General features: G+C 42.8%; 1 protein-coding gene across 1 annotated transcript; it reads left to right on the forward strand.

Moving 5' to 3' along the window:
- The first annotated feature begins 1,983 nt into the window (after positions 1-1,983).
- Positions 1,984-27,148, forward strand: LOC131439050 (probable E3 ubiquitin-protein ligase HERC2). Its single transcript, XM_058609581.1, has 13 exons — positions 1,984-2,874; positions 2,934-3,175; positions 3,816-7,581; positions 7,648-9,032; positions 9,099-9,250; positions 11,051-15,572; positions 15,628-15,819; positions 15,883-16,198; positions 21,527-24,371; positions 24,434-24,628; positions 24,697-25,165; positions 25,236-25,367; positions 25,425-27,148. Exons 1-13 carry the CDS (start codon positions 2,421-2,423, stop codon positions 25,431-25,433), a joined length of 14,679 nt encoding a protein of 4,892 aa, XP_058465564.1. The 5' UTR covers positions 1,984-2,420; the 3' UTR covers positions 25,434-27,148.

The raw sequence follows: 27,148 nt of genomic DNA on the forward strand, positions 1-27,148 counted from the left end.
ACATATTTTGTCTATCTTTAATTTTATTTTTAAGTACTCGCACATGTGTCCCGTAATTCAAATTGTGGTCAATATAGATCCCAAGATGTTTGTGATATCTAACGCACTCTATGGGTGTATTACGAATTTTTAAGTCTATCATAGTTTCTCGTGGTTGGAAAACGATAGCTTTGGTTTTATTGCTGTTGATTTCCAGACGTAGACTGTCGCTACAATTTACAAAGTCGTCAATTTCTTGTTGTGTCTTTTCTTGGACTTCTTTAAGATTCTTCCCACTTATGATTTTTACAAAATCGTCGGCAAATTGTACTGTAGTCACGTTATCATCTTTCCGGTTAGATTCATGTAGCTTCGCTGTATATATATTAAAAAGGGTGGGTGACAATACGTCCCCTTGTGGTAATCCTCGGGAGGTAGTGACGGATACCGGCTCTTGTTCTGTATGTAGTATCATTTTTCTATCTCTCAGAATATCTATCCATATTCTAATGTCCTCTTCGAGTTCCATTTTAATCAGCATTTCCATTAGAGTATCTATATCTACTGCATTAAAAGCATTCGTGAAATCAAAGAATACTGCTACGCTAATCATGTTATCTCTTTTTGCTGCCATGATATGGTTTGTTATGTATTCTATACAGTCTTCTGTGGATCTTCCACGCCTAAACCCAAAGGATAGTTCTGGTAGGAAGTTGTGTTTCATTTCGTGTTGTTGTATACGATTAAGAACTGCAGTATTGGCCGATTTGACTATTGTTGATAGACATGCTATAGGTCTGTACGACGTTATTTCAGTAGGATTCCTACCTGTAAAAGCAGTTAACCGTTTTAGCATTATATTTTGACAAGTAAGTAGTCTGTTACCCTCCTTCCAATCTCCTAGGTATACAATCACTTTTGATCTTCCAGTTTTCTTTATGTCTAAAATCGATTTAGAAAAACCATTTTGTTTCAATAGTAAGGCCACGGTGATTTTATTAATTCTATTCAATTTTCCTTCATTTTCAGCTGCGTTTTCCGGTTCAATTTTCTGCACAACCACTTTGTATGGACCACTGTCACAATCTTTGTAATAGAATTTTTCATGAACTTTTTTCCCCCCTCCGGGGTCACCATCACTTGCTGCCATTTAGCACGATAGGGTCTTTTTATAAGCCCACTTTTTCAAAATTGCTATAGATACTTAGTTGAATTGGAGTTTATGGATTCGTTTTGACTTAGAATTTTAGAAATATTGTTTTTTTTTTTGTTTTTTACACACGCTATTCAAAAGTTCTTCCGTATTCCAAGATGGCTGAACTGCGAATGTACTAGCCATGCAATGATTCTGTACGCTAAGAATCGGCTGCGAAGTCTGTTGAAACAGAAAGGCCAAATTCCACGGAAGGAATGTAATGCCAAGACTTTGCTTTGGAATTAAATGGAATAATTTTCTTTTTAAATCGATTCACATAATAATGTTGAGGACAACCCACATTATGTTGAAACAGAAAGGCCAAATTCCACGGAAGGAATGTAATGCCAAGACTTTGCTTTGGAATTAAATGGAATAATTTTCTTTTTAAATCGATTCACATAATAATGTTGAGGACAACCCACATTATGCTGATCCCACTCCGACTTATGTTCTGCTGCCAATGCCATCGATTCTCCCCAACGCTTCACAACACTGACGCGTGCGAAAGTACTAAGTCTTGTGTCATTTTTTTTTTTAAATTATTTTAATAGTACAATATTTTCTTGTATTTTGATTATTTTTCCTAAAAAATCTATTTTGCATATAGAACCATTTCTAATGTTTGTCTTCATTTAACTGACATCCATAATAGAAATGAACAACCCTGCTAAACATATTTTGCCAACAAAACGATAAATTCTCGAACAGCTGATCGCATTTGTTTCCAATAGACACCCCTCGACATAAATACGCTACCGACCTGGTCTGTAGCTCCTATCGCAACGAGGCGCCCTTGATGTGTCAAATGTTGAAAATTTGGAATAATTGCAAAGAGAAAGTGAACACTATTTTCAATTCGTTGAAAAAGTTTGTTTAATCAGCTCAATTCATATTGTTTGGATAAAAACTACTTGTTAGCGAAAGTTCGTTCGTGTCTATACCCGTGACGCGGTGAATCCGCTCGGTTCGGGATGGAAATCGACGAGAAAAAAACGTTTTTCAGTTGGCCCCAAAAGTGAAGTGTCCATCCACACAGCACAACTTGATCAGCCATTAAGCAGAAAAAGAAAAAAAAATCACCCGACTATTCAAAAAGAAGTAGAAGCAACAATAGTCTCTTAAAAACAAGCTGTTTCGCTGGTAAGCAGAGAAAGGAATCGTTTGTTCCACACTGCATAGGCGCTCGCTCAACTTGTCTGGGTCATCCTTTATTTTGGCAGAGTGGAGTCATCTCAGCTCTGCCATGACTCTCGGTACGCAGGGAAATGCCGAACTGCACTTCAGAGCACTTCCCTATCTGGACAAAAAGTGGATAAAAGCAGACGTTAGTTCCGCACTGCGTTCTTGTGAGGATTTGTCCAACTTGTGGAATCATCTTGTGCAAGATGAAGAGCTTATCATTGGAAAACTGCAGGTGTCAGTCAATTCTAGCGGGGATATTGCATACGTTCGACCCGATGGAAAGTATTATTGTGGAGTTCAATCATTGAATTGCTCGTGTTGTAAGGGAGTCTGCAGCGCTACTTCCAACTGTTCGTGTTCTGCCTGCCAGCAGTTGGAATGCGAAGATGCACCGACGAAAAAAGGATCTTGTACAGCCGCTACCGTTGTTACGCCTCAAAACCAGAATCAGAGTGAATCTACTGGATGCTGCTCCGGAACGATATTAGACTCTTGGTTGTGGAGCCCCATTCCGAGTAATTGAAGTAGTGAATTGTTAGACAATTTGATAATTGGTTTTACCAATACTTTTCAGGTGTCGACGAAAAGCGCGCCTGCACTAAACGATTGATCGCCGAACAAAGAGAAATCTGTCTGCAGGCTGCAGCCAACTGTTTATCGTCAGCACGCACAAAGCTGCTACTCTATGTCTATCAGAGGTACTTTATTGCATTGCAACGCTGCAAACCAGAAGAAAAGGCATCCGGTGCGGAAGATTGCCGTTTCGGAATCAGTCAGGATATGGTGATAAGTGAACATGAAGCGTCGAAGTTGAGTGTAAGTGTCGGATGATTGGCTTCCATTATACTGTGCATTTTTCAAGCGCTGTGAACGTAACTATATTGACTAAGGAAGAAAAAAGTGAGGAAAGTAGTTAGAATTAGAAAGTGTAGATCTGTCATTTCACAAAATTTGCGTGTGAAATTAAGTTGAAGAATTTTGTTAGCTATGATTCTGTGTTAGAAATGACTGATCTAGGAGCTCGATGATTTTATCTTTGTCATATGAAACGTTTAACTCTTCCTGGCGAGACCGGTCTGCAAAGAAATGCTCTGTCACGATCAGTCTGAAAATATTGAATCAAACGGGAGATTTTTGAATCTAAGATGTATGATTTTTTTTCTTTTATCTCGTAATGACCGCTTGTGGTAGATGCAGTTTTTTATGACGCCAAAAAATGTTTTCGTCAAATATAAAGTTTGACTTGGCTTGATTTTTGTTAGGGTTTCCGTTTTTTTTTATTGGATTTAGATTACCATCGCTAATGAAATTCGGCGAATTACTAGCTATTTTCAGGCGCTGGCTAACTTCTAACTAACTAGTTCGATTGTTCATAACAAACATTACATAAAATTACAAGAGTAATTGACAAAACAGTCTATCTCAACAATTAATTTATTTTTTCGTATATTCACAGAAAAATTCCAGCTTCGATCGGACACCGATGAAAGACTGCGACAAAGCTACGTTTGGTCTGGCACGCGTTGGTACTCGAGCCGCTCTCAACTTTTCGTTTGCATTTCTCAGACGCGCTTGGCGTTCCGGTGAAGATGTTGAACTGTGCAGTGAGCTTTTGTCCGAGGCACTAGAGGCTCTCCAAACCCTACCGGAGGCGTCACTATTCGATACATCCCAGATGTCGTCGCTGTGGATCGAAGTAGTAGAGAAGTCTATCAAATTTCTCCGACAGGTGGTGCTGGGTGACGTCATGGGAGGGCGATGTTTGGTACCGAAAGCGGATCGTCATATAGAACTGAACCTTCTACTGGAACTGGGTGCTCAGAAAGGAACCCTAGGTGGTTCACTGGAAGGCATCTCACTGTTGTTGGCGTTACACGAAAAAGACCAGGAAAGCGAAGACAATCGAAGCCCACCGCAGAACACCGGAGCCCCACTAGTACCATTGTTGAGGCGATACGAGCAAGTTGGTAGTTTTGCTGCATACAGCGCCGGTGAATCATTCCATTTTGGACCGACGGAATCGTTCCTTCGATTCTTGACGCTACCAGAGAACGAAACGACAAATGTTGATCTCAAACATGCTGCTGTAATTATAATTAGTCATCTAGATCGACTGGCCAAACCCCATCTTCCTGCGGGAAACTATTCAATCAAGGTGGCAAACAAGTCTCATTTGCAGAAAATTTTTACTCTAGGCTGGAACTCTTGTTCTCCGGAAATGTACGGATTCACTTCAGAAGCAAGCAATGGTACAGCGCAGCTACTTGGCTCAATGCCGCGGTATTCAACAGCAATAATTGACTTACCAATCGCACTGCAAGCCCGACAGGTTACTTGCACAGAGAATAGTATTTATATCTTGACCACCAGCGGACAGATTTTTTCGTTGCACTCGAACTGCACAGAAAACATAGCACCTAAGGCTGTCGAGGGACTGGATGGTGTGAATGTTGTCATGATTGCAGCGCATTGTGAAGGCAAGCATGTACTTGCGTTGAGTTCGGCTAATGAAGTTTGGTCCTGGGGAGTTGGTGATGGCGGACGGTTGGGACATGGAGACACAATTTCCAAAGATATTCCTACGCGCATTGTCGCGTTGGTGGATAAACAAGTTTGTGGAATTGTCTGTGGAGCTTCGTATAGTGCGGCAATTACTAGTAGTGGAGAGTTGTTCACCTGGGGACGTGGAACCTATGGTAGATTAGGACATGGAAATTCCGATGACAAGTTTGTTCCAACACAGGTGCAAGCATTGAAATCCTACAAAGTGGTTGATGTGGCACTTGGAAGCGGCGATGCTCATTCCATGTGCGTCACCGATGCGGGACTGTTGTTTGCTTGGGGTGATGGTGACTTCGGAAAGTTAGGCAATGGATCGTGCAATGGATCACCGATTCCGGCGCAAATTGAGTGCTTAACGAATATTGCTAAAATTTATTCTGGATCTCAGTTCAGTGTAGCACTTAGTTTCGATGGAACTTTATACAGTTGGGGAAAAGGTCACGGCGGGCGGCTGGGTCATGGTAATTCAGACCATTCAAATGTTCCTATGTTGATTCAAGCCCTGGAAGGAAAGAAGATTGTCGATGTAGCAGTTGGATCAGCTCATTGCTTGGCTTTGACAAGCTCTGGAGAATTGTACGGTTGGGGCCGGAATGATTATCAGCAGATCTGTCCTTCCTGTGTATCACGGGATCCGATAATTCAAACACCAATTTTAACAACACCTCCGACGCTACGCATATCCGGAATGAGTTGCGGAGCTGCACAGAGTATTGTCTGGTGTCAGTCATCAACTTTAGGAGTCGCTTCTAAACTACCATTCGTTGTTGATCTCAGTGAACATACATTCCGCATGCTTGATCAGTTGCTGTGTACGGTTTGCAATACTCCCACTGGTCCCGGAGATATTCGACATCCACCCAGTCAGGAAGCAGAATGCATTGCCGTTGCGTCCTTAAACCTATTGCGGCTGCAACTGCATGCCATGATAGTAAACAACGTTTCCTCCCGCCAGGTTGGTCTCGTAGAAGGCTCACGTCTACTGGCCAGTCTTAAATCGCGTATTCTTGGTCTAGCTGGAGGACCCGTTGTACTGAAAACTATGCAAGAAGCTGCTCAGTGGACTCTTCAGGTTGGATGGTCCATTTTGTTGCCAACCGCTTCGGAACGAGCTCAAACTTTAACATCGCTCCTTCCGGCTGGTCATGATACCACTACTGCCAGCAATAGTTCCGGCCATCGTTTCATGACTGATCTTCTCGTGGGCTCACTGATGGCAGAAGGAGGTCTTCAGACGGCTCTCAACCAAGCCATCAATGCTCAACGCTCGCAAGACTGCAGTTCCTCCGGAACACATCTATCACTTCTGCATTTGCTGAAACAGCTTATACGCAATAATTCCAGCCTGACTCAGGCACGACTCGGTCAATTGATGCTCGGACCATACCTTAAGACAGAGGAAGGGTTTTCTTCCCCAGAGCCACCTTCGCCTAGTCTCGATTTGTTGCACAAGTTCCAACGCCTACTTCTATCCTACATTCATCAGTCAAAGACAGACGATCTCAGTGGAGCTGAAGCGCTCCTCGATACCTATATTCAACAGGTGGTTGGTGCATGCGTCGCTACACTAAACAAAGCTCACGAAACCATTCTCCAAGGCAAGGAGAATGTGGCGGAAATTTTAAAAAATGACATTTCTGATGCTCTTCTCTACGAACTGTTGATCGGATTAGTTCTGATCCAGAAAGATAAATCCCTGTTCCTTCCTTCATTTGATTGGAACAAACATTTTATTCCGCTTCTTCACGCACTAGACAACTTCAACCGTCTAACGCACGAGGGAGAAATCTATGACTCCGATGACATGGGATGGCCGGGAATTATTTGTCGTGGAACAACCAAAGCTACCCCCGTCCAAGAGGAGACTCTATTAATTCGTCGTAGTGACATCGATAACCACTGCAGCGATGGTGGAAATTGGGTCGTTATCAACGGGAATGTGTACGATATCTCAGACTACCAAGCGGAAAACCCAGCTACGCAGGAGATTCTCAACGCCAGCGCGGGCAAGGACATTTCACTAGAAATCAGTAATCCTCAACATAGAACTGCTTTCGAATTTATCACGTCGTTTCTTCGGATCGGTCGATTTGCTGTGAATGAAATTTGCGACAAGGAAAGTCCCCGTCAAATGACCACCCTAACCCATTTCCATTCAGAGTGTATGCTGGCGTACCTGCTCGGTTTACGATGCAATATTCTGCAAGCAGGATCCTGCCTGCAACCTGCTGAATTACAATGCAAAAATCTTCTAAATTCAACGGTTCTCAGTGGTGGGCTTCAAGTACTCCAGCCAAGCAATCCGTTTGATGAAGAGAAAGGAGAGGCACGTAGCAGTGGTTCCACAGCCGGAAGCACTCCAACCGATGCCTCCAGTCAGATACCGATGGCAGACGTTCCACAGATGGCCAACTGGCCATCAGTACTAATATCTCACAGAGTGGAAAATATGCTGTCAAATTTGGGTGAGGCAAAGCTAACGGATCCGCTAGTTGCATCTTGGATAGTTATCTGCGAACGATACTGTAAGGAGAATCATCTGATTTGGCACCAGGAATTTCCTCCGGAACATCCGGTTATGGAGCTGGAACGATTACTTATGGCGGTTCTGATTAGGCACCAGAATCTGGGGCCACTGGCGCTAGCCGTTGTCGATAGAGGTGAGTTTAACTATTATACTATCGCTTCTATGCGTCTAATTATAATTTCAATTTGATTAAACTCAGAGCTCAGTGGCAACTGTTCGAAGCCGCCGTCTCCCATCGTCAACATCATCAAAATAGTACACCAAACCAAGTGGGGCATTGTCAAAATGCGTCAACAACTGAACCGTAGCTACAAGGAAGTGTGCGCTCCAATGATAGATAAATGTCGCTTCCTGTTGTATGAAATTCGACCGGCGATAAGCCTGGAGCAGCACGGTCTTACCAATCTCCATATTTTACACAAATTACCTCGATTCAAGTCTCTAGTCCATCGGATCATTGCCGATATGCGTGCCGCGAAGAAACAATTAGTCTCCGCGAAACCAGAGGACATCCTGAATGTCACGATTCAGAGCCAGTTCACATCGTCTATCACGAAAATTCAATCACAGGAAAATCTCAGTTGCAAGCATCTCTCCACCGAAAATCTAGTCCACGAAAGTTTGATAAAAGTTGAAAGTCTGGAAAGTTTGAACGCGGCAACACGGGATAGATCTTCGTCGCCTGTTGTACTGACCGTACAAAAGCATACTGCTTCAGATGAGAATCTGCTGAGTGTGACTAGCGTGGATAATCTACCGGTGAATTGCAATACCGGTGGAGGTGGTGATGCCGGCGAAAAGAAAATTCCAATTACTAGTGATGAAATCAAAACGCCTACCAATGAGCTTATCGACTATGGCAACTCGAAGATGAAAAATCCTGACGGTGGTGATGAGTTCATCAATAATGTAATTGCTAGCTTGAGCGAGAAATGTCTAATCGAAACGTATCCAGCGGAGTTTAAGAATGGAGTCAGTCAGCAAATTGTGGATTTTATTCTGTACGATTTATGTGATGTGGAAACTTTACGACGGGCAATGTACTGCCAGATTCAACGGTATCAAATTCGAAAGCAGGGCTTGGAGATGTTTTACGAGTTGTTGAAAATTTGTGGACTGTTTGATGCAGCGCAGTATAATCTGTTCAACGGGTATTTGGGATTGCATGTGGCTAGGGGAGCTGCTCAAAACGAGGAACACATACTCGAGAATCTCAATATGATAACAGCATTCCAGAAGGCAGACATTCTGATATCTCAGGCAAAAATTATTGAATGGACTGTTGCGGAATTACAGAAGTATGTAAATCAAGAAAAAATTAACGGAAGGCATCGAAACCATGGCGAAAAAGACAACTCAAACCTGGGAACGTATGTGTTTCTTAAAAAGCTACCCAGGGCTCGATTTCTACTTAGCATTTTTGGCATACTATCGAAAACATACGAGTCTAATGAACTAAGTTTGTTAATAAACTCTGGTATTCTCGGTAGCATAATGGGACTTTTAAGACAAACCGGTACAGATTCACCGAACTCTCGAAACAATTCCGATATTTCTGTCATCTACGAAGATGTGGTGACGAATGTAAGCGTAATCTGATTCATAGATTTTTCAGTCATAACATGTTTTTTTTTTGTTTTTGTCTTGTAGCTCAAATCATCGAAGGAAGGACTACCGGGACCCGAGCTGGCGAAGTTGATGAAGATTGGAACAAGAATTGCTCGTGGTGCCGATTGGAAATGGGGTGAACAGGATGGCCCCGGTGGAGAAGGTAGAATTATCAGTGAGATTGGAGAAGACGGGTGAGTGAAATTTATTCAAATGTTATCCCTTCAAAATGGAGGGTGTACGGAATTCAAATTGCATCACTTGGTTGTGACTTTTCACGGTTGTGCGACTTTATCCCGAAAACCATTTCCCAGAAAATAAAGCAACGAAATAAAAACTTTTTCCCCTGAATGTACCGTTCTCCAGAAAACCATATTCACGAAAGTACTAATTAGTAGAAAGACATACAACAGAATGTACCATTCCCCAGAATGCCATCTCCCAGAAGTAGCAAATACCTAGAAACTGTTAGAAACAACATAGGAACAGATCTTTTACCAGAGAAGCATCTACTAGATTAGCGTAAAAACCTAGTTTTAATGGATAGTTTTTCAATTTCTAAAAAGTGCCTGGTTTTACCCGGTCTCCCCTATATTATGAAAACACCTCCCGAAAAGTTTTTCTGGGTACGCGCCTGACTAGAATGTACTAGAGGTGAGTAATTTCAGAAATGCTTAGAAGATCATACTCGACCTTCTCCGATTTGGATGAAATTTTGCATATGGCTTCAGTATGGCAAACCATAAGTTTTGAACCGATGGAGAGGTCAATCCGACTCACGACTGATTTCTAAAAAGGGCGTATGTATTTTTGCATATCACCTAAATTGCCTTTTTCAAATCGTTGTAACTCGGAAACCGTTCATCGTACAATAATGGTGTCTAGGAAGAAGTTGTAGGGAATCAATAGGGCACTCTAAAAAAAATATACACTGAAAAATTTTTTTTATTTTTTTTTTCAATAATTTCAAAATGAACCAAAAAAAATAAATTTAAAAAAATCAGGGTTTCGATTTTTGTGATAATTTTCATTTTAAAGCTCTTATTAAAACCTACAGATTGATGGCTATCCCATTCGTGCCTTTTGAAAAATGAAGAAATTACAGCTAAAATAGTTTACGGGTCTCGTTGTAATTCGAAAACTGTTCATCGTACAAAAATGGCGTCCAGGAAAAAGTTGTAGGGAATCAATAGGGCACTCTAAAAAAAAATATACACTGGAAAAAAAATTATGTAGAATAATATTCTACTGTTCAAATGACTATTTTTCAACGAGAAATTGAAATTTCGAAAATATCTGTATATATTTTGTGAAATGCAAAAATACATACGCTTTTTTAAAAATCAGTCGTGAGTCGGATTGACCTCTCAATCGGTTCAAAACTTATGGTTTGCCATACTGAAGCCATGTGCAAAGTTTCATCCAAATCGGAGAAGGTCGATTCTGATTTTGTTACATTTTCGTCTACTCATTCCTGTAATTGCTCTAATGGTACCGTAAGCATATAAGGAATAATACCAAACAACAATTATGAGCCATATATGGAATAATAACCATATATGGAATAATACCAAACAACACTATTAAGCCTTGGTATTGCATTCCTTTTGAGGAATTTGATCTTCTGTTTCAACAGCCTTCACAGCCGATTCATAGGGTACAGATCCATTGCATGGCTAGTGCTACCATCCTACTGACACTAAGAATCCTCGAACATATGACAACTGACTTATAAGTAAGACCAGTACCCATGCATTGAACCGCCGACCTTGGCGTCAAATAAACTTATGCCAAATATCGCACACTTGATTTTACGACTGAAATGCGAGTATGGGAACGAAACATGTTCTAAAATCATGGTCAATACTTTACGAATAATGCTTGAATTTAATTGAATGCTGACCCCATTTTTCTTTATTTGATGTTGCTCGTAAACTATCATAACATTTATAACAATGTTTTATTTATAAGTAAATTAATATTGCGTTTTCCAGATGGGTCCGGGTCGAATGGGACAATGGTTCGACCAATTCGTATCGCATGGGCAAGGAAGGACAGTACGATTTACGCTTGGCTGATAGCGCATTAAAGGCACTTTCACCGGACAAGGATAGCGAGAAGGACGATACAATCGATCAGCATATGTACAACGAATCACACCCTACTAAATTATTGCGCAACTTGTGTATTAAAACGCTACAGATGATCTTTGCTTCCGTCGGCATGCACGCCGAAAAGATGCAGGAGAACTCACTTCGAAGCGTTGCCTCCATGTTTCGTGCTATTCTGACGAACAGAATTACCTATTGTAATTTTGGCATGGAGCAGTGGACGACGCTAGGATTCCTAAGGGCTATCTCGTCTTCTAAAGCACTTTCGAAACATCTGACATCTCCTGTTTGGATCGCACTTGCATTTGATATTCTAAACTCGTCGATTACTTGCAAAAAAGATGTCTACAAGAAGCTGCACTGTTTAAGACTGCTACAATCAACTCTAGTCAATTGGACACAGGATGAGGCCGATCGAGTTGATGATATTATTATGAAACTTTTTGAGGTTCTCGGAAGGATCAGTATGTATTGTCCAAATGATTTATCGCTGTTGAACAATTCAGCAGATATTAAGTCGAGGGTGCTGTATAGTGCTTCCCACACGGGAACGATTGCGGAAGAAATTATTGTTTTGATTAGAAAATTACACACGCTCCCATTGTGGAATGAAAACATCAATTCGTTTATCTCACAAAAACTTTGCATGGTGGCAGATGTTTATCTGGTGAATGAGATAGAAATCAATTTCGAGGGAGAAAAAGCAGTTATTATGGGAACTTTGTGCACAATCGGGGGCTGCGATTCAAGACCTAGACTAGGCTTGAACCTGACTCTCGACGGAGTACGCGGTACCATCTCTCGCATGACCAAGAAGGGCAAAGTTGTAATGAATGTTCATTCTATGGCTGATACCAAAAAGATTCCGATTTTCAAGGTTTCCGAATGTGCAGATGTAGGAGCGTTTAGTCTGTCTAAATTGACTATTAATGAGATGCTGTTGAACTCGTGGGCTGTGTTGTTCTACGGGATCGGGCAAACTCCGATGAATGTGGCCAACAGCATCAACACACAGCTACTGCTGACGCAGCAGATTAACTTTTCTGCTGTGAAAGCAACCAAAGTTCTTTTCCGTCAACAAAATTTGTTGAGAAAAATACTTCGCCAAAGATCACCCGGGATTACCCGTAGTTCATCTAAGGAAAGCCTGTCGGATCGTGATGCTAGCCCAGAGGATAGCAAAAGTCGCAGTGAATCAAACACGTCGGAAGAGTCGCAGACCTATACGGAACTTTTAATTCAAACCGTTTTGATTCGAGCAACGCAACCCAGTCCACTGAAGGCTTGCTATTCGTTCCAGGAAATGGAATTGGCTGCATTGAACATTTCACAAATGCTGGCAAATTTTGTTAATAATGAATTGAATGCACCGTCGAACTCAAATAAACGAGCCTTTCCCATTAGTCAACCAACGATGATTCACGGGGTTCCGATCTATAATAACGAAACGACAGTTGAAGACGCTCGAACCCCATCAGGAGCAGAGGTTGCTGTTAGTTTACCACCAACCGGTGCGGTAGCCATTGCTAGCGGAGGTCGTGGTACGGCCCGAAGAAGTCCACCCAGTCCGTTAGTGATCCAAATCATGGAGATGGGGTTCACACGAAAATCGGTCGAAACAGCAATCAAGAGTTTAACACTTCATACAAACATAAAACCGACAGCGGAGCAAGTTGTGCAGTGGATATTAGAACATCCCGATGTGACCGCTAATTTGGGAGGAAAAGGTGATGATAATGATGCCCACAGTGACACAGAGAGCGTCAGTTCGGATACGATGGAAGGCGGTTCATCGGTACACGATTCCCAGGGTGTTACATATAAGCAGAGAGAAGATTTCAAATCGGTCGATCAATATGCAATGTACGTAAGAGGGTTTATCTGTCCCGGAATGTTGGTACGTTGCTGTCAAGATTTCGAAGAAATACGAAAAGGTGATATTGGAACCGTATTGAAAGTGGAACCAGAGGGTTTACACGATTTAAACGTTAGAGTTGACTGGCAATTGCATGATCCCCCCTACTGGATGTGTTTTGTGCATTTGGAATTACTAGAGGCGCCTTCGTCGGAAAATAGTGCCACAATCAGTATTGGATCACAGGTACGAATGAGAAATGCGCAACATTTTCGCTATCGTTTAAATATTGTGCCGAAAGGAAGCATAGGCACTGTAAATTCAATCAACGGCAATGAAGTGCAAGTGGAATTTCCTCAACAAACAGTTTGGAATGGTCACTTGAATGAACTGGAACTAGTTTCGAGTTCTTTACACACGGTAAGCTCTGGTCAAGGTAATATTTTCGATATTATAGATGATTGGTCTCGCTGCATACGATCACTTACGGTTTCATCGAACGAAACATCAGCCAAGTATCTACTTGATCGTAGTACGAATTGCTGGCAGAGTTCCTCTACCCAGGGGAAGCACTGGATACGACTGGAAATTCATGATCAACTGTTCATACAGTCTCTTTCGATCACTGTGGATCCGGAGGATTATTCACACATGCCTTCGTTGGTCGTCATCCGAGGGGGTGACTCCGTTGCAACCCTCAAAGAACTCCATTGGGTATCGATCAACCCAACAGATGTTGTTGTTCCATTAATGAATGACTGCAAACAGTACTTTGCCTGGATTGAAATTATGATTAAACAGTGTCGCAACAATGGCATTCAGTGCAAAATCCACGGACTTCACATCATCGGAAAGCGAAAGCAAACCGATCTGGAAATGATGTTACAGAATGCTTCCTTCCTGGCAACGGAAAACGATACAGCGGCAGAACCGAGCTACACCACTTCCTCGAACTACGCCGACGATTCGTCAGCGAATGAAATATCTTCGAAAGTCCTAGTCTGGGGCTTGAATGATAAGGAACAATTGGGGGGTCTCAAGGGATCCAAAGTGAAACTACCTACGTATTCCTCGGTTTTAAGTCAGCTGAAACCGATTCACATCGCCGGTGGCTCGAAGTCTTTATTCATTGTATCCCAAGACGGAAAACTGTATGCCTGCGGCGAGGGAACCAATGGACGACTTGGTCTCGGGCACAACAATAATGTTCCTACTCCTCGACCAGTTCCGATCTTGAATCAGTACGTCGTTAAAAAAGTAACTGTTCATTCGGGAGGTAAACATGCGATGGCACTGACCTTAGATGGCAAGGTGTTTTCCTGGGGTGAAGGTGAGGATGGTAAACTAGGGCACGGCAATCGCATGACTTTGGAGAAACCGAAGCTTATCGAAAGCTTACGAACAAAACGGATTCGAGATATCGCCTGTGGATCGAGCCACAGTGCTGCCATTACTAGTTCAGGAGAGCTTTACACTTGGGGCTTGGGAGAATACGGTCGATTGGGCCATGGCGACAACTGTACCCAGTTAAAACCGAAACAGGTTACAGCTTTACAAGGTCATCGGGTAGTCCAAGTTGCTTGTGGCAGTCGTGATGCACAGACTCTGTGTTTAACTGAAGAAGGATTAGTGTTTTCCTGGGGAGATGGAGACTTTGGAAAGTTGGGTCGAGGCGGATCGGAAGGTTGCTCAATACCGCATCAGGTCGAGCGATTGAACGGTGTCGGTGTGCTCCAAATTGAATGTGGCGCCCAATTCAGTCTTGCTTTGACCAAGTCTGGAGAAGTATGGACCTGGGGCAAAGGCGACTACTACCGACTGGGCCACGGAACCGATCAGCACGTACGGAAGCCTACCCCTATTCAAGGACTTCGCGGTAAGAAAGTCATTCACGTCGCAGTTGGTGCACTTCACTGCTTGGCTGTCACTGATAATGGTCAGGTTTTTGCTTGGGGGGACAACGATCACGGCCAGCAAGGATCCGGAAACACAGTCGTCAATAAGAAACCGAATCTTGTTCTCGGATTGGATGGAGTTTTCGTAAATCGGGTCGCTTGCGGCAGCTCCCATTCAGTTGCTTGGAGTTTACCTCAAAATCCAACGGAAAAGGATAAAAAGGAACCGGTTCCGTTCGCAGTAACCAAAGATCCACTGGGTAGTCATAGTTTGGGGATCTACGCTTCCGACACGGAACCTACCACATTACAACCACAGGCTGGGTTACCTAATACAAAACAGCAACGGCCATCTCTATCGGAAAGTGTCCTCTCGTTGGAGACATACGGCGCCAGACAAGCTGCTTTGTCACACATCCTGAACGCGATGAGTATTCTGCACGCAAGATCATGCATTATTGCGGCCCTGACAGGCCATTCACAACTGAACATGCAAGATAAAGGCGCGGAAGGTTATTCAGAAACTCGTCCGATTTCACCAATGTCCGAGAACGATTTGTACGAAACAAAGTTAGATGGAGACGTTGTCAAACAGCAAAACGATATCATAGCTCAGGGAGGTGGTGAGGCACCGGCAGATGTTTCCGGCTTAATTGTAAGTAATTTTGTGTTCTGCTAATTTACCTGGGTTTTAAAATAATTGATTTCAGTCCAACGACATGAACGACTGCGACATTCCAATTGTTTCTGGCATGAACAATACTTTGAGTGCTTACCGAAGTCTCACCGGTTCTCTATCGCTGTCAGCATCCATTTCGAGCTGCAATGCTACCCAGCGGCACTCGAAAATGTCGGCAAGTGCTATGTCCGTTATGGCTGCTACGATGACCCATCACGATGAGGTAAATTTTCGCTAATTACTCGAACCATAATGGCACTCACAAATACCAATTCATGATTTTCAGATTATGAACGATGCACCAATCGCTAACGGCTTGGATGATTTCACTGTACTATTGGGAGAATCCGAAGCAAAGCATTTGATTGAGCTGTTGAAACTGAGCGTTAGCGGACGAACGGGACCTGCAAAAACTGCTGAAACTATAGCCAACACATTGATCGCACTGGCTCGGAGTAGCATGACCATATCGAACATGCTAATCGAAACGTGCATTACAGAGCTAGAAGATTTATGCACTTCGAGACATTCACTAGGAAAGCTTCCGAAACCAGTGGTACAGGAAACGAGCCATCCTTATATTGATGACATAACACTTGTCGGTAAGTTCGTCATAATTAAAAAACGAACACAGATTTTTTGCGAGCGGTCATCCGGCTGTTAACCGGAGTATTCAACATGGCGTGTAGATAATTTTCTGAATTATTTCTTCGTTTTATTTATTAATTCCTCTTCGGTTTTCACACCAAACTGTTGGAGTTGATCTTACATTACAGGTTGGCCATGAAATTTTCGTTGGGACGTGTTGAGCTATTGAGATTGAGTTGAGATATTCAGTCGCTCCATCTCCTCCAACGAGGAGTGGAGCGATGCCAGATCAGGCCAGAACACCGCATCTTCGCCCTTATGATATTTCTGGATGAACGACGCAACTTGTGGCAGGCATTTCGTACTATAAATTTTCCCCTTCTCACTTATTGTCAACCACAGTAGCACCTTCTTGGGGAACTTAGTGTGTGAAGTGAACTTCACCTCGGAGCTCACTTCGTTCGTGGGGGAAGCAAAGTACAAATTGCTCTGCCAATCGTTTCCGTCCAAGGTGAGAAAGATCTCGTCGTCCATCACCACGTCGCGATTCACCGGGAGTATCGAGTGACCCATTTTATTAATTTTACTTCACGTTTCGCCTTCGGCTCATCAGTGCATTGACAGATTATGTTGTTCTGCTAATGCGACTTTCCGATCAATATAGTCCGCTAAGCAGATGTAAAGTTATTTGCTATTTGCAATACACTTATATTTGCACCGAAATGCAATGTTGTTTCTGTCGTACCGAAAGAAAATGAAACCAATTGGTGACATACCGATAAGAGTGTTACAAACACTGATTTATCTCATCCCACTGCTAAGCGTCGTCGCGAAGACGGATACGAACCCGCCAATTCTTTATTTTCTGGGCGGAAACACGTTGATAACTGCAACATTCAAACGGTTTCATCATCTCCGTTAGTGTGGATTTATTTGTCCCGGTTTCATCCTAGCGTTACCAAAGAAATGGTAGAACAGATCACTAGAGACGGTCTCAATTGTAAAGACGAGATTAAGGTTGTACCGTTGGTAAAAAAAGGAATCGACGTCAATAGCCTGAATTTCGTTTCATTCAAAGTCGGGCTGCTTCCTAAATTTCGCGACGCTGCACTTGATCCAGATTCGTGGCCCCAAGGTGTACTTTTCCGCGAGTTTGAGGACAATCGCAACCAGAATATCTGGTGCCCGCCAATCAGTGTACTACCGCCATCTCCCGACGATGCTACAGACGCAGAAATGGTACCCGGTTCTTCGCCATCGATGTCGTTGTTGCGAACACCACCTAGAATAACAAATGATTTGTGATCGTACGATGAGGAGAGTTTACTGGGACGCGATGTAGTTGCTACTGTGGAAGTTCTCGAGCCCCTTGCCACAGTCGAGCTATTCCAGCCAGCGTACTCCAGTCGTCCCGGTCCTGTGTGCGAGTGTGGTGAGAGAATCTTCCGAACATCACTTCATGGCAAGTATAGTTACGATGAGCCGCTTTCCAGTGTTGACCTGCTTCGCATTTCCAGTTGTCATCCTCCGGTACCTAATCTGCTGCCGTCTTGCTCTAGTGTTGAGCGTACCGCACAAATAGATGTTGCATCTATCTGCTTCATGGAAGCCCCTGATACGCCCTCCACAGTCGAGCCTCTGCAGCCTGCATTCACCAGTCGTCCAGGTCCTGTGCGTGAGAGCGTGGAAGGGGTCTTCCAAACCACTATTGACGGCAAGTATGAGCCTGGTGTGAACGCTTCCAGCACTGACCCGCTTTCCGTTTTCAGTCGTTCTTTGTATGTTTACTACCAAAATGTAGGTGGCGTTAATACATGCATTGACGATTACCGATTGGCATGCGCGGATGATTGTTACGACATCATTGCTCTTTCGGAAACGTGGCTCAACGAAAATACGATATCCGTCCTGGGATATGGGTCAAATTATGAAATTTTCCGTACCGATCGCAGCTCCCATAACAGTTCGAAGAGCATAGGAGGCGGAGTGCTCATCGCGGTTCACCGTCGTTTAAAAGCTCAACTGGTTGAGAGCACACTGGGACGTTGTGTCGAGCAGGTGTGGGTTCGTGTTCAACTGGCTGATTTCTCGCTTTTCATTTGCGTGATTTACATTCCTCCGGATCGATGTCGTGATGTGTCGCTGATTACGTCACATATCGAGTCATTGCATGAAATTGCATCTAATCAAGCGCTGCCCATCGACGAAATCCTGGTTGTTGGAGACTTTAACTTCCCTAGTTTGAATTAGTGTGCCACTTCTGATGGATTTTTATTTGCTGATCCCGAACTTTCAGCATTTCACGCTAGCATAACTACCTTGCTCGATGGTTATAATCTCAACTTGCTGCGGCAATTCAACCACATCGTTAATGAGAATGGCCGAATGCTCGACCTTTGATTCTCCAGTAAAACCGATATCGCACCCAACATTTGCGTTGCGCCGTCTCCTCTAGTGAAATGTGTTCGACATCATCCTCCGCTACACATCGTACTCGAGACTAAACGTTTACCTCATGACAGCGCCCCCTCCAGCATCATCAGCTATAATTTTAATAGAGCTGACTATAATAACATGACTGCCTTCCTAATGAGTATCGATTGGGATGACATTCTCGACAATGATGATGTTAACGCAGCTGTACAGACCTTCTCCAATGTACTAATCTACGCGATTGATTACTTTGTTCCGAAACGATCCGTCCGACATTCCAAACATCCGCCGTGGATAACCAATGAATTGAAACATCTGAAAACATCCAAAAGAGCTGCTCTGACACGATACTCCAAGTATGGAGGTTACGTTTTGCGCAATAATTATATTCAGATAAATAAGTTATACAAGAAAACCGTGAAGCGCTGCCATGCCAATTATTTAAAGAAGGTACAGCATAGGATAAAGTCTAACCCAAAAGCTTTCTGGAAGCACGTGAATGAGCAAAGAAAGGAATTTGGATTACCATCGTTAATGCGATTCGGTGAGCGTACCGGTTCGAGTACTCAAGAAATTTGTCAGCTCTTTTCGGAACAATTCGCTCGTGTTTTCTCTACTGAAACATTATCCCCACAGCAAATCGAACGAGCGGCCATCAACGTTCTGGTATCTAATTGCTTTTTGCACTCCATTGACATAGACGTGAATTCGGTACAGATGACTATCGCTGGATTGAAGTCTTCGAGATCTGCAGGACCAGATGGCATACCGGCAGTTATTTTGAAGAAATGTTCGGCTGGAATAATATCACCACTTTATCGTTTATTCAGAACCTCATTAACTACAGCAGTGTTTCCGGATTTGTGGAAAGCTTCGTTCATGTATCCGGTTTACAAGAAAGGCGACAAGAGCGATATGAACAACTACCGCGGTATCACTTCTCTTAGCGCAATTCCTAAATTATTCGAAAAAGTCATTCTGTCTCAAATTTTTAACCATTGCAAGCAGTACATTGATGATACTCAACACGGGTTTATGCCGAAGCGTTCAACAGCTACTAACCTCGTATCTTTCACATCTTACATAACAAACGCTATGTCAGACGGGTTGCAGACGGACGTTATCTATACAGATCTCTCTTCTGCTTTCGATAAAATCAATCACGACATCACAATTGCAAAATTAAATCGACTCGGCTTTGGTGCAAACGTCATTCAATGTATACAATCATATCTCAGCAATCGACGTCTTACTATCAAAATTGATGATTGTTTTTCCGAAGAATTTGTTGCAACGTCTGGAATTCCACAGGGGAGTCATCTTGGACCTTTGATTTTCTTACTGTACTTCAATGATGTAAATCTTTGTCTGGATGGACCACGAGTCTCTTTCGCTGATGACCTCAAGATCTATAACACCATCCGCAGCTCAGAAGATGCGGCATTCCTTCAACGGCAATTGGAAATCTTTGCGAATTGGTGCAAAAGCAATCATATGATAGTGAATCCCGAAAAGTGCTCAATCATTACGTTCACAAGGAAAAAATTACCGTTCAAATTCGAATATTATCTTGAAGGATTCATGATTAGTAGATCGACATGCGTCAAAGATCTTGGTGTTTTTCTCGATGAGCAGTTATCATTCAAACAGCACATTAACTACATTGTTGCGAAAGCTTCACGCTGTTTAGGATTCATATTTAGAATGGCTAAGCACTTCAATGATATTTATTGCCTGAAGACTCTATACTGTACACTCGTTCGTTCTACTTTGGAATATTGCTCAGTAGTCTGGAACCCTCTTTACCTCAATGGAGCTCATAGAATAGAATCTATACAACGTAGATTCGTACGTTTTGTTCTTCGACGATTACCTTGGAATAATCCACATAAACTGCCGAGCTATGAAAGTCGCGGATTGCTGATTGGTCTTGACACACTACAAGTACGACGAGAGCTGTCGCGTGCTTTCATGATAGCTGATATTTTGAGTGATAGGATTGACTGCCCCGCTTTGCTCCGTGAGGTTAATATTAATGTTCGTCCCCGTGCTCTCCGTAACAACGCCTTTCTTCGACTACCTCTACGTCGCACCAACTATGGAACAAACGGTGCCGTTATAGGCTTGCAAAGATCGTTCAATCGTGTATCATCTGGATTTGACTTCAACCTTTCACGGAAAACAATTCAAGCAAATTTTTTACTTAGTATTAGAAACTATCATTAGGACTACAATGTGTCTGTTGATTTTACAATAATAAACAATACTGACTACCAACAGATAGTTATTTGGTTGGTTTGGTACCTCGTGGGTACCGGGTTGTGCGGAACACGAATCGTTAAATAAATGAATAATGTCATGTGCACTTCAGCTCAAACCGGTACCCACGAGGTACCAAAACCCCGAAATGATCATCTTGTTCAGCCGCTGCCGCTGCGTCATTGTCTGCTGCTCCGAAACCAGTGAACGCGACTCCTGCTTCCTGACATGTATGTTCATATAAGTCTATAAATCACATCATATAAATGTGTTGAAATTTAGCGTGACGTAATTTATGCCTGACGCCCTAACGATTCAAGGCTATACAGTTAAGACTAAAGCTGGAATTACACCGACCGCGCAATGTATAGATGTACGGCGTTTCGTTATCATTACTGCTAGAACTAATAACTGAATGGTTTCAGAACATAGCCTCAAATGGCACGTTCCTCAAGTTTTATTTGTATTGAATAATACTTACAAAATGTTGACTTCGGTTTGTTTGATAAGTAAAAAAAGAAATAGTTTGAAACATTCGAAATATGGTTGCAGATATTAGAATGACATCCAATCCAATAATAATAGATGCTGTAATAATATTAAACTCGCGCTTCTCAGCAAGCGGTCCTAATTTGGTGTCTTTTTTTCAGGTCACGTTAAGATTCCAGGAGCGGATTCACTTCGTATCGAGTTTGACAGCCAATGCTCGACCGAGCGCCGGAACGATCCATTGATCATCATAGATGGCGCTGGACGCGTTGTTGCCACCCGATCCGGTCGTGAGTGGGCTCAATGGGCTCCAGAGATTCGAATTGCTGGAGATGAAATGCGCTGGAAATTTACAAGTGACAATTCCGTCAATGGCTGGGGTTGGCGTTTCTTCGTACATGCCATAATGCCAGAATCCTATCTGCAGGAGCTCGGTTCGGATCGAACCGTACTCTCACAACCTTCAATTGCCATGGTAATGGCGTTGCTCGATTCTACACTTGTCCCTCATGGTGGCAATACTTTGATCCGACTAACAGCAGCTTTATGTCAATGTGCACAACTAAGTTCTCTCACCGTCGCTCAACGAATATGGTCACTCCGAAAAATGCATCAGTATCTCACAGCAAAAGATAGTCCACGGGTTCTAGAACCGGCAATGGTTGAAATACTAAGTCCATTGATTCCAATTATCCTTCGACAATATGAGTATGAAGAGCCACAGGTTCGTAGTGGTCTTCATTTGATGCATTCTGAGTATTTTAAGACACTGGTAGCGTTGGCCTGTGATATGCAGTTGGATTCCCTGTTGCCGCATAGTGATGCCCACAAGTGGGCGTGGTTCCGTCGATACTGCTCGGCAGTGCGAGTAGCTCAATCGTTAATCCGAAGAGTAACACTTCCACCAACGTTCACATTGGAAGTGCGCAAGAAACTAATTGAAATTGCGTCACCTGCAACGAACCCAGTACTCCAAACTAACGGTAGTAATAGTTTAACCAGTAGTAATTGCTCACTAATGCAACATACATCCAGCGCGTCAAGTCTCAGTCAACATGGATTTGATCTAGCAGGATCCTTGCACGGAAGTGAAATTGAATCGATTGATACGTCCAAATATCTTCACGAAGACCATAATTACTTCACACCACAGTACGACTTACAGTTGTTACAGTGGTTTAACCGGAGACCGGAGGATTGGGCTTTTTCTTGGGGTGGTGCAAGTACGATTTTCGGTTGGGGTCACAATCACCGTGGTCAACTGGGTGGATTAGACGGCAGTCGCATCAAGATGCCGACGCCTTGTGAAGCATTGAGTTTACTGCGACCAATTCAGATTGCTGGTGGAGAACAAACTTTGTACGCGGTGACTCCAGATGGGAAGTTGTATGCTACCGGGTACGGAGCTGGTGGTCGACTAGGAATCGGAGGGACGGATTCAGTTTCGACACCTACTTTGGTGGAATCGCTTCAACATGTTATCATCAAAAAAGTAGCAGTCAATTCCGGAGGAAAGCACTGTTTGGCACTGTCGTCGGATGGTGAGGTGTTTTCCTGGGGAGAAGGGGAAGATGGTAAATTGGGCCATGGAAATCGGGATAGCTATGATCGGCCAAAGTTAATCGAGGCACTTTCCGGGATTGGAGTAGTGGACATTGCATGTGGAAGTGCACATTCAGCTTGTATCACCTCACAAGGTCATGTACTGACATGGGGTAAAGGAAGGTACGGTCGATTGGGCCACGGTGATTCCGAGGATCAATTACAGCCGAAGTTGGTAGAAGCGTTACTGGGATACCGAGCCATAGACATAGCATGCGGGTCTGGAGATGCGCAAACTTTGTGTATTACGGATGATGACAACGTCTATAGCTGGGGCGACGGAGACTATGGCAAACTGGGCCGCGGAGGTTCGGATGGATGTAAGATTCCAATGAAAATTGAAAGTTTGGCAGGACTTGGAGTTGTAAAAGTGGAATGTGGATCCCAATTTTCCGTTGCCCTAACACGATCAGGTAGTGTGTACACCTGGGGCAAAGGTGACTATCACCGACTTGGTCACGGGAATACCGATCATGTGCGTCGTCCGAAAAAAGTTGCCGCACTGCAAGGAAAAAAGATCATTTCCATAGCAACGGGGTCACTGCATTGCGTAGCATGCAGCGATTCTGGAGAAGTATTCACCTGGGGTGACAACGACGAGGGGCAACTTGGAGATGGTACGGTAACTGCTATCCAGCGACCTAGACTTGTTCAATCTCTACAAGGTAAACATATCGTTAAGGTTATTTGCGGTTCCGCTCACACGCTAGCACTGTCGACATATCAACTCAGTGAAGCTGTTCGACCTCCACCGTCGCCACCTCTGGAGTACGATCTCGTACGAGAAATCGCTCCAGAAGTACTCCACGCCCGGCTCGTGCTACTCCATCACTTCTCCGAACTCATATGTCCTTGTCTTGCAATGCTCCCGATATCCGGTGAATTATCTCTCGGTGCTCTAAAAGACATACTGGTCTATTCTATCAAGGAAGCTGGTTTCCGAAAAGTCATCCAAACAACCATGATTCGTGACAAACCACATGGACCAGTTATCGAACTAAACCGAATACAGGTAAAACGATCGAGGATGCGATCTGGGAACGGGCTTGCTGGTGTAGACGGAATGAAAAGTGTGTTTGGTCAGATGGTTCAAAAGCTACCACTCCTGACCCAGGAAGCCCTGTCGATGCCTCATCGTGTATGGAAAGTCAAGTTTGTCGGTGAGAGCGTAGATGACTGTGGCGGTGGGTTCAGTGAATCTATAGCAGAAATGTGCGACGAATTACAGAACGGAAGTGTTCCACTCTTGATACAGACTCCGAACGGACGTGGAGAAGCGGGTGCAAACAGAGACTGCTTCCTGTTGGATCCAACACTAAGTTCAATACTACACATGAACATGCTGAGGTTCCTTGGGGTACTAATGGGAATTGCGGTCCGGACGGGGTCACCATTAAGTTTGAAGTAAGTGATATTTTTTCCATGTTGTAACGATTGGATGATAAAACAATACATTTATCTCGCAGCTTAGCTGAACCAGTTTGGCGTCAACTTTGTGGGGAAACATTACGCCCTTCGGATTTGACTGAAGTCGATCGAGACTATATTACCGGTTTACTCTATATCAGAGACATTGAAGACGATCCGAAAGCGTTTGCTTCCATGGAGCTACCATTCTCAACACCATCAGCTAAAGGCCACGAGGTTCCTCTATCGACTAGGTATATATTTTTCTTGTGATTAGCACTGGAAAGCGTAGCTGTACGGATGTTGATTTTCTATTTCACAGATTCACTAAAATTACCCCCGAAAACCGAAAGGAATACGTTAAACTGGCTCTACACTATCGCATCCATGAATTTGACGAACAGGTCAAAGCCGTCCGAGATGGTATGTCGAAAGTGATTCCGGTGCCACTTTTGTCGCTATTTTCCGCTGTCGAACTACAGGCCATGGTTTGTGGATCACCAGACATTCCGTTGTGTCTACTGAAAACCGTTGCCACCTACAAGGGAGTGGAATCTACTGCTCCATTGATTGGTTGGTTCTGGGACGTAATGGAAGAATTTACCAATCAAGAGCGTTCACTATTTTTGCGGTTTGTCTGGGGACGCACACGACTGCCGCGAACCATCGCCGATTTCCGTGGGCGGGATTTCGTGCTGCAGGTGCTAGACAAATACAACCCGCCGGATCATTTCCTACCCGAGAGCTACACCTGTTTTTTCCTGCTAAAGATGCCGAGATATTCTTGCAAGGTGAGTGAGGGTTGTGTTTTATTGTTCATTGATCGGATCGTATTGTCTTTACTTCATCTATCATCTTCAGGCTGTGCTGCAAGAAAAACTGAAATATGCTATCTATTTCTGCAAAAGCATCGACACGGATGAGTACGCCCGTGTGGCAATGGGAGATCCTACAGAGGCTACTGGTAGCGAAGATAACAGCGATATTGAATCGGTAATAAGATTGGTTTTCTTCCTTTGAAAGGGGACTGAAACAAATTTTCTTTTACAGATTGCTTAAATGGACAGTGAAATCGTGCCTCTGCGAGAGCTTATACGACTGATCACTATACAATCCAATTACCAAAAAATAACTAAATTAAAACAAAATCAATCGTAATTTTCTACACTTCTAAAGAAAACAAAAACACTACTTAAGAATACGATGTCGTTGCAAGCTGCGCTATCAGGCGACCACAGATTTTTTTTTTCGTTCAATACAATAATATGGTCGCTTAATGTGAATTGTGAAATGTAATTTTCATGTATTATTTACAGCTAGCCACCAACTTGAGAAGTTGCTATTAAACTGAAGAATGTTTATACTGTGCGATTTTCATTACAACAATGAATATATGCAGCATAGAATCCAAATACGAGAATGTGCTGGCTAAAAGTAAACGATAGTCATATGCAAATATTGCACCAATGCATGATAAATAGCACCATAAAACATACAGTAGTACTATGATTTGGTTGCGGTTGAGAAACTGTTTCGGAAGCAAATAAGGTCATGATGTCACCTCACAGTAGCTTTGATCAGATAATACATCGTAAAATCGTTACAACCACTGATCACACAATTATGTTTGTTCGTTCGCAAAATACATTGTTGAAGTAGCCGTTAAAATTCACTACTAGCATATATAAAGAGCGTTATTCCTTAAATAGAAACTACGACGGAGTTTGGCTTTCGCAAAGATAAGTATATCTCATAACGAAAATCAAACATCTCACTTCTGTAGCAAGATGAATGAAGAATAGTCACATAATTCGTACTGATTAAAACTATACTAACTGAAGAAATAATTACGATAGAAGAATGTTAGGTTCTAGAGAATCACAAGAAAAATTAGCAAACAAGTTCCGAGCAATCAGGGCTGATATTGACTGCCGATTGAATACTAGCAAAGAATTTGCGTAGTTTCCTAGCCCTTAATTGGTCATACAGCGTGCAGCCCTAATTGCGTTACGAATCTAGCAACCTTTCTTAGAAAGTGAACTTTAAACTAAGTTTATTTATTTGCATCGTTCTACTAGTGCTCATTTATTCATTCTCACTGTTTTTATGATAACGGCTGATGAACCATCTGCAAACTCGCATTGAAGAAAAAATATGGATGATTCGGTGCTTGCTGAGAAATGTTAATAGTTTTATTTTTCCGTCTGGTGTTGAAACTCATACTCGTTTGCTCATCATACAATTCTTCTTAAAGGTCAATATTGACAGATCGGTTGTAGGCCGTTAGCATAAAAAACGCGGAAAGTTATCCATTGCGTAAGACTAATTTCAATCGTTCATATTATTTGAAAGCGTGTCGTATTGCATATCATCAATTTAGTGTAGCTAACAAATAATAGGCAGCAATCCGATCTAACCAGTAAGATTAGTTAGGTGAATCCGTCTATGCAAGATTATTGTTCCTTTCTGAGTGTGTAGAGCTGCCCGAAAAACAATTTAATTACAAACTTTTTAGCAATATGTAATAATTTTAAAAATTTGAGACCAATCCGCAATCATATTCCATTGACCAGATCGAGACTATCTGCCCAGCGTATTTATTACAACAATGAAGAGTTTATAATTTGCGTGCGTGCGTTTTGTGTACCATAATATCGGAATATTTTTCTATAATTCTGTGATGCGTTTTTATATTCTAAAATCTTACAAAGTGAAACACAAAACAAAAAAATGATTAAACAATCATATATGTATGTGCATTGAATGAACAGAAG

The sequence above is a fragment of the Malaya genurostris genome, chromosome 3 (genome assembly GCF_030247185.1).
Source record: "Malaya genurostris strain Urasoe2022 chromosome 3, Malgen_1.1, whole genome shotgun sequence".
Lineage (NCBI taxonomy): Eukaryota > Metazoa > Arthropoda > Insecta > Diptera > Culicidae > Malaya > Malaya genurostris.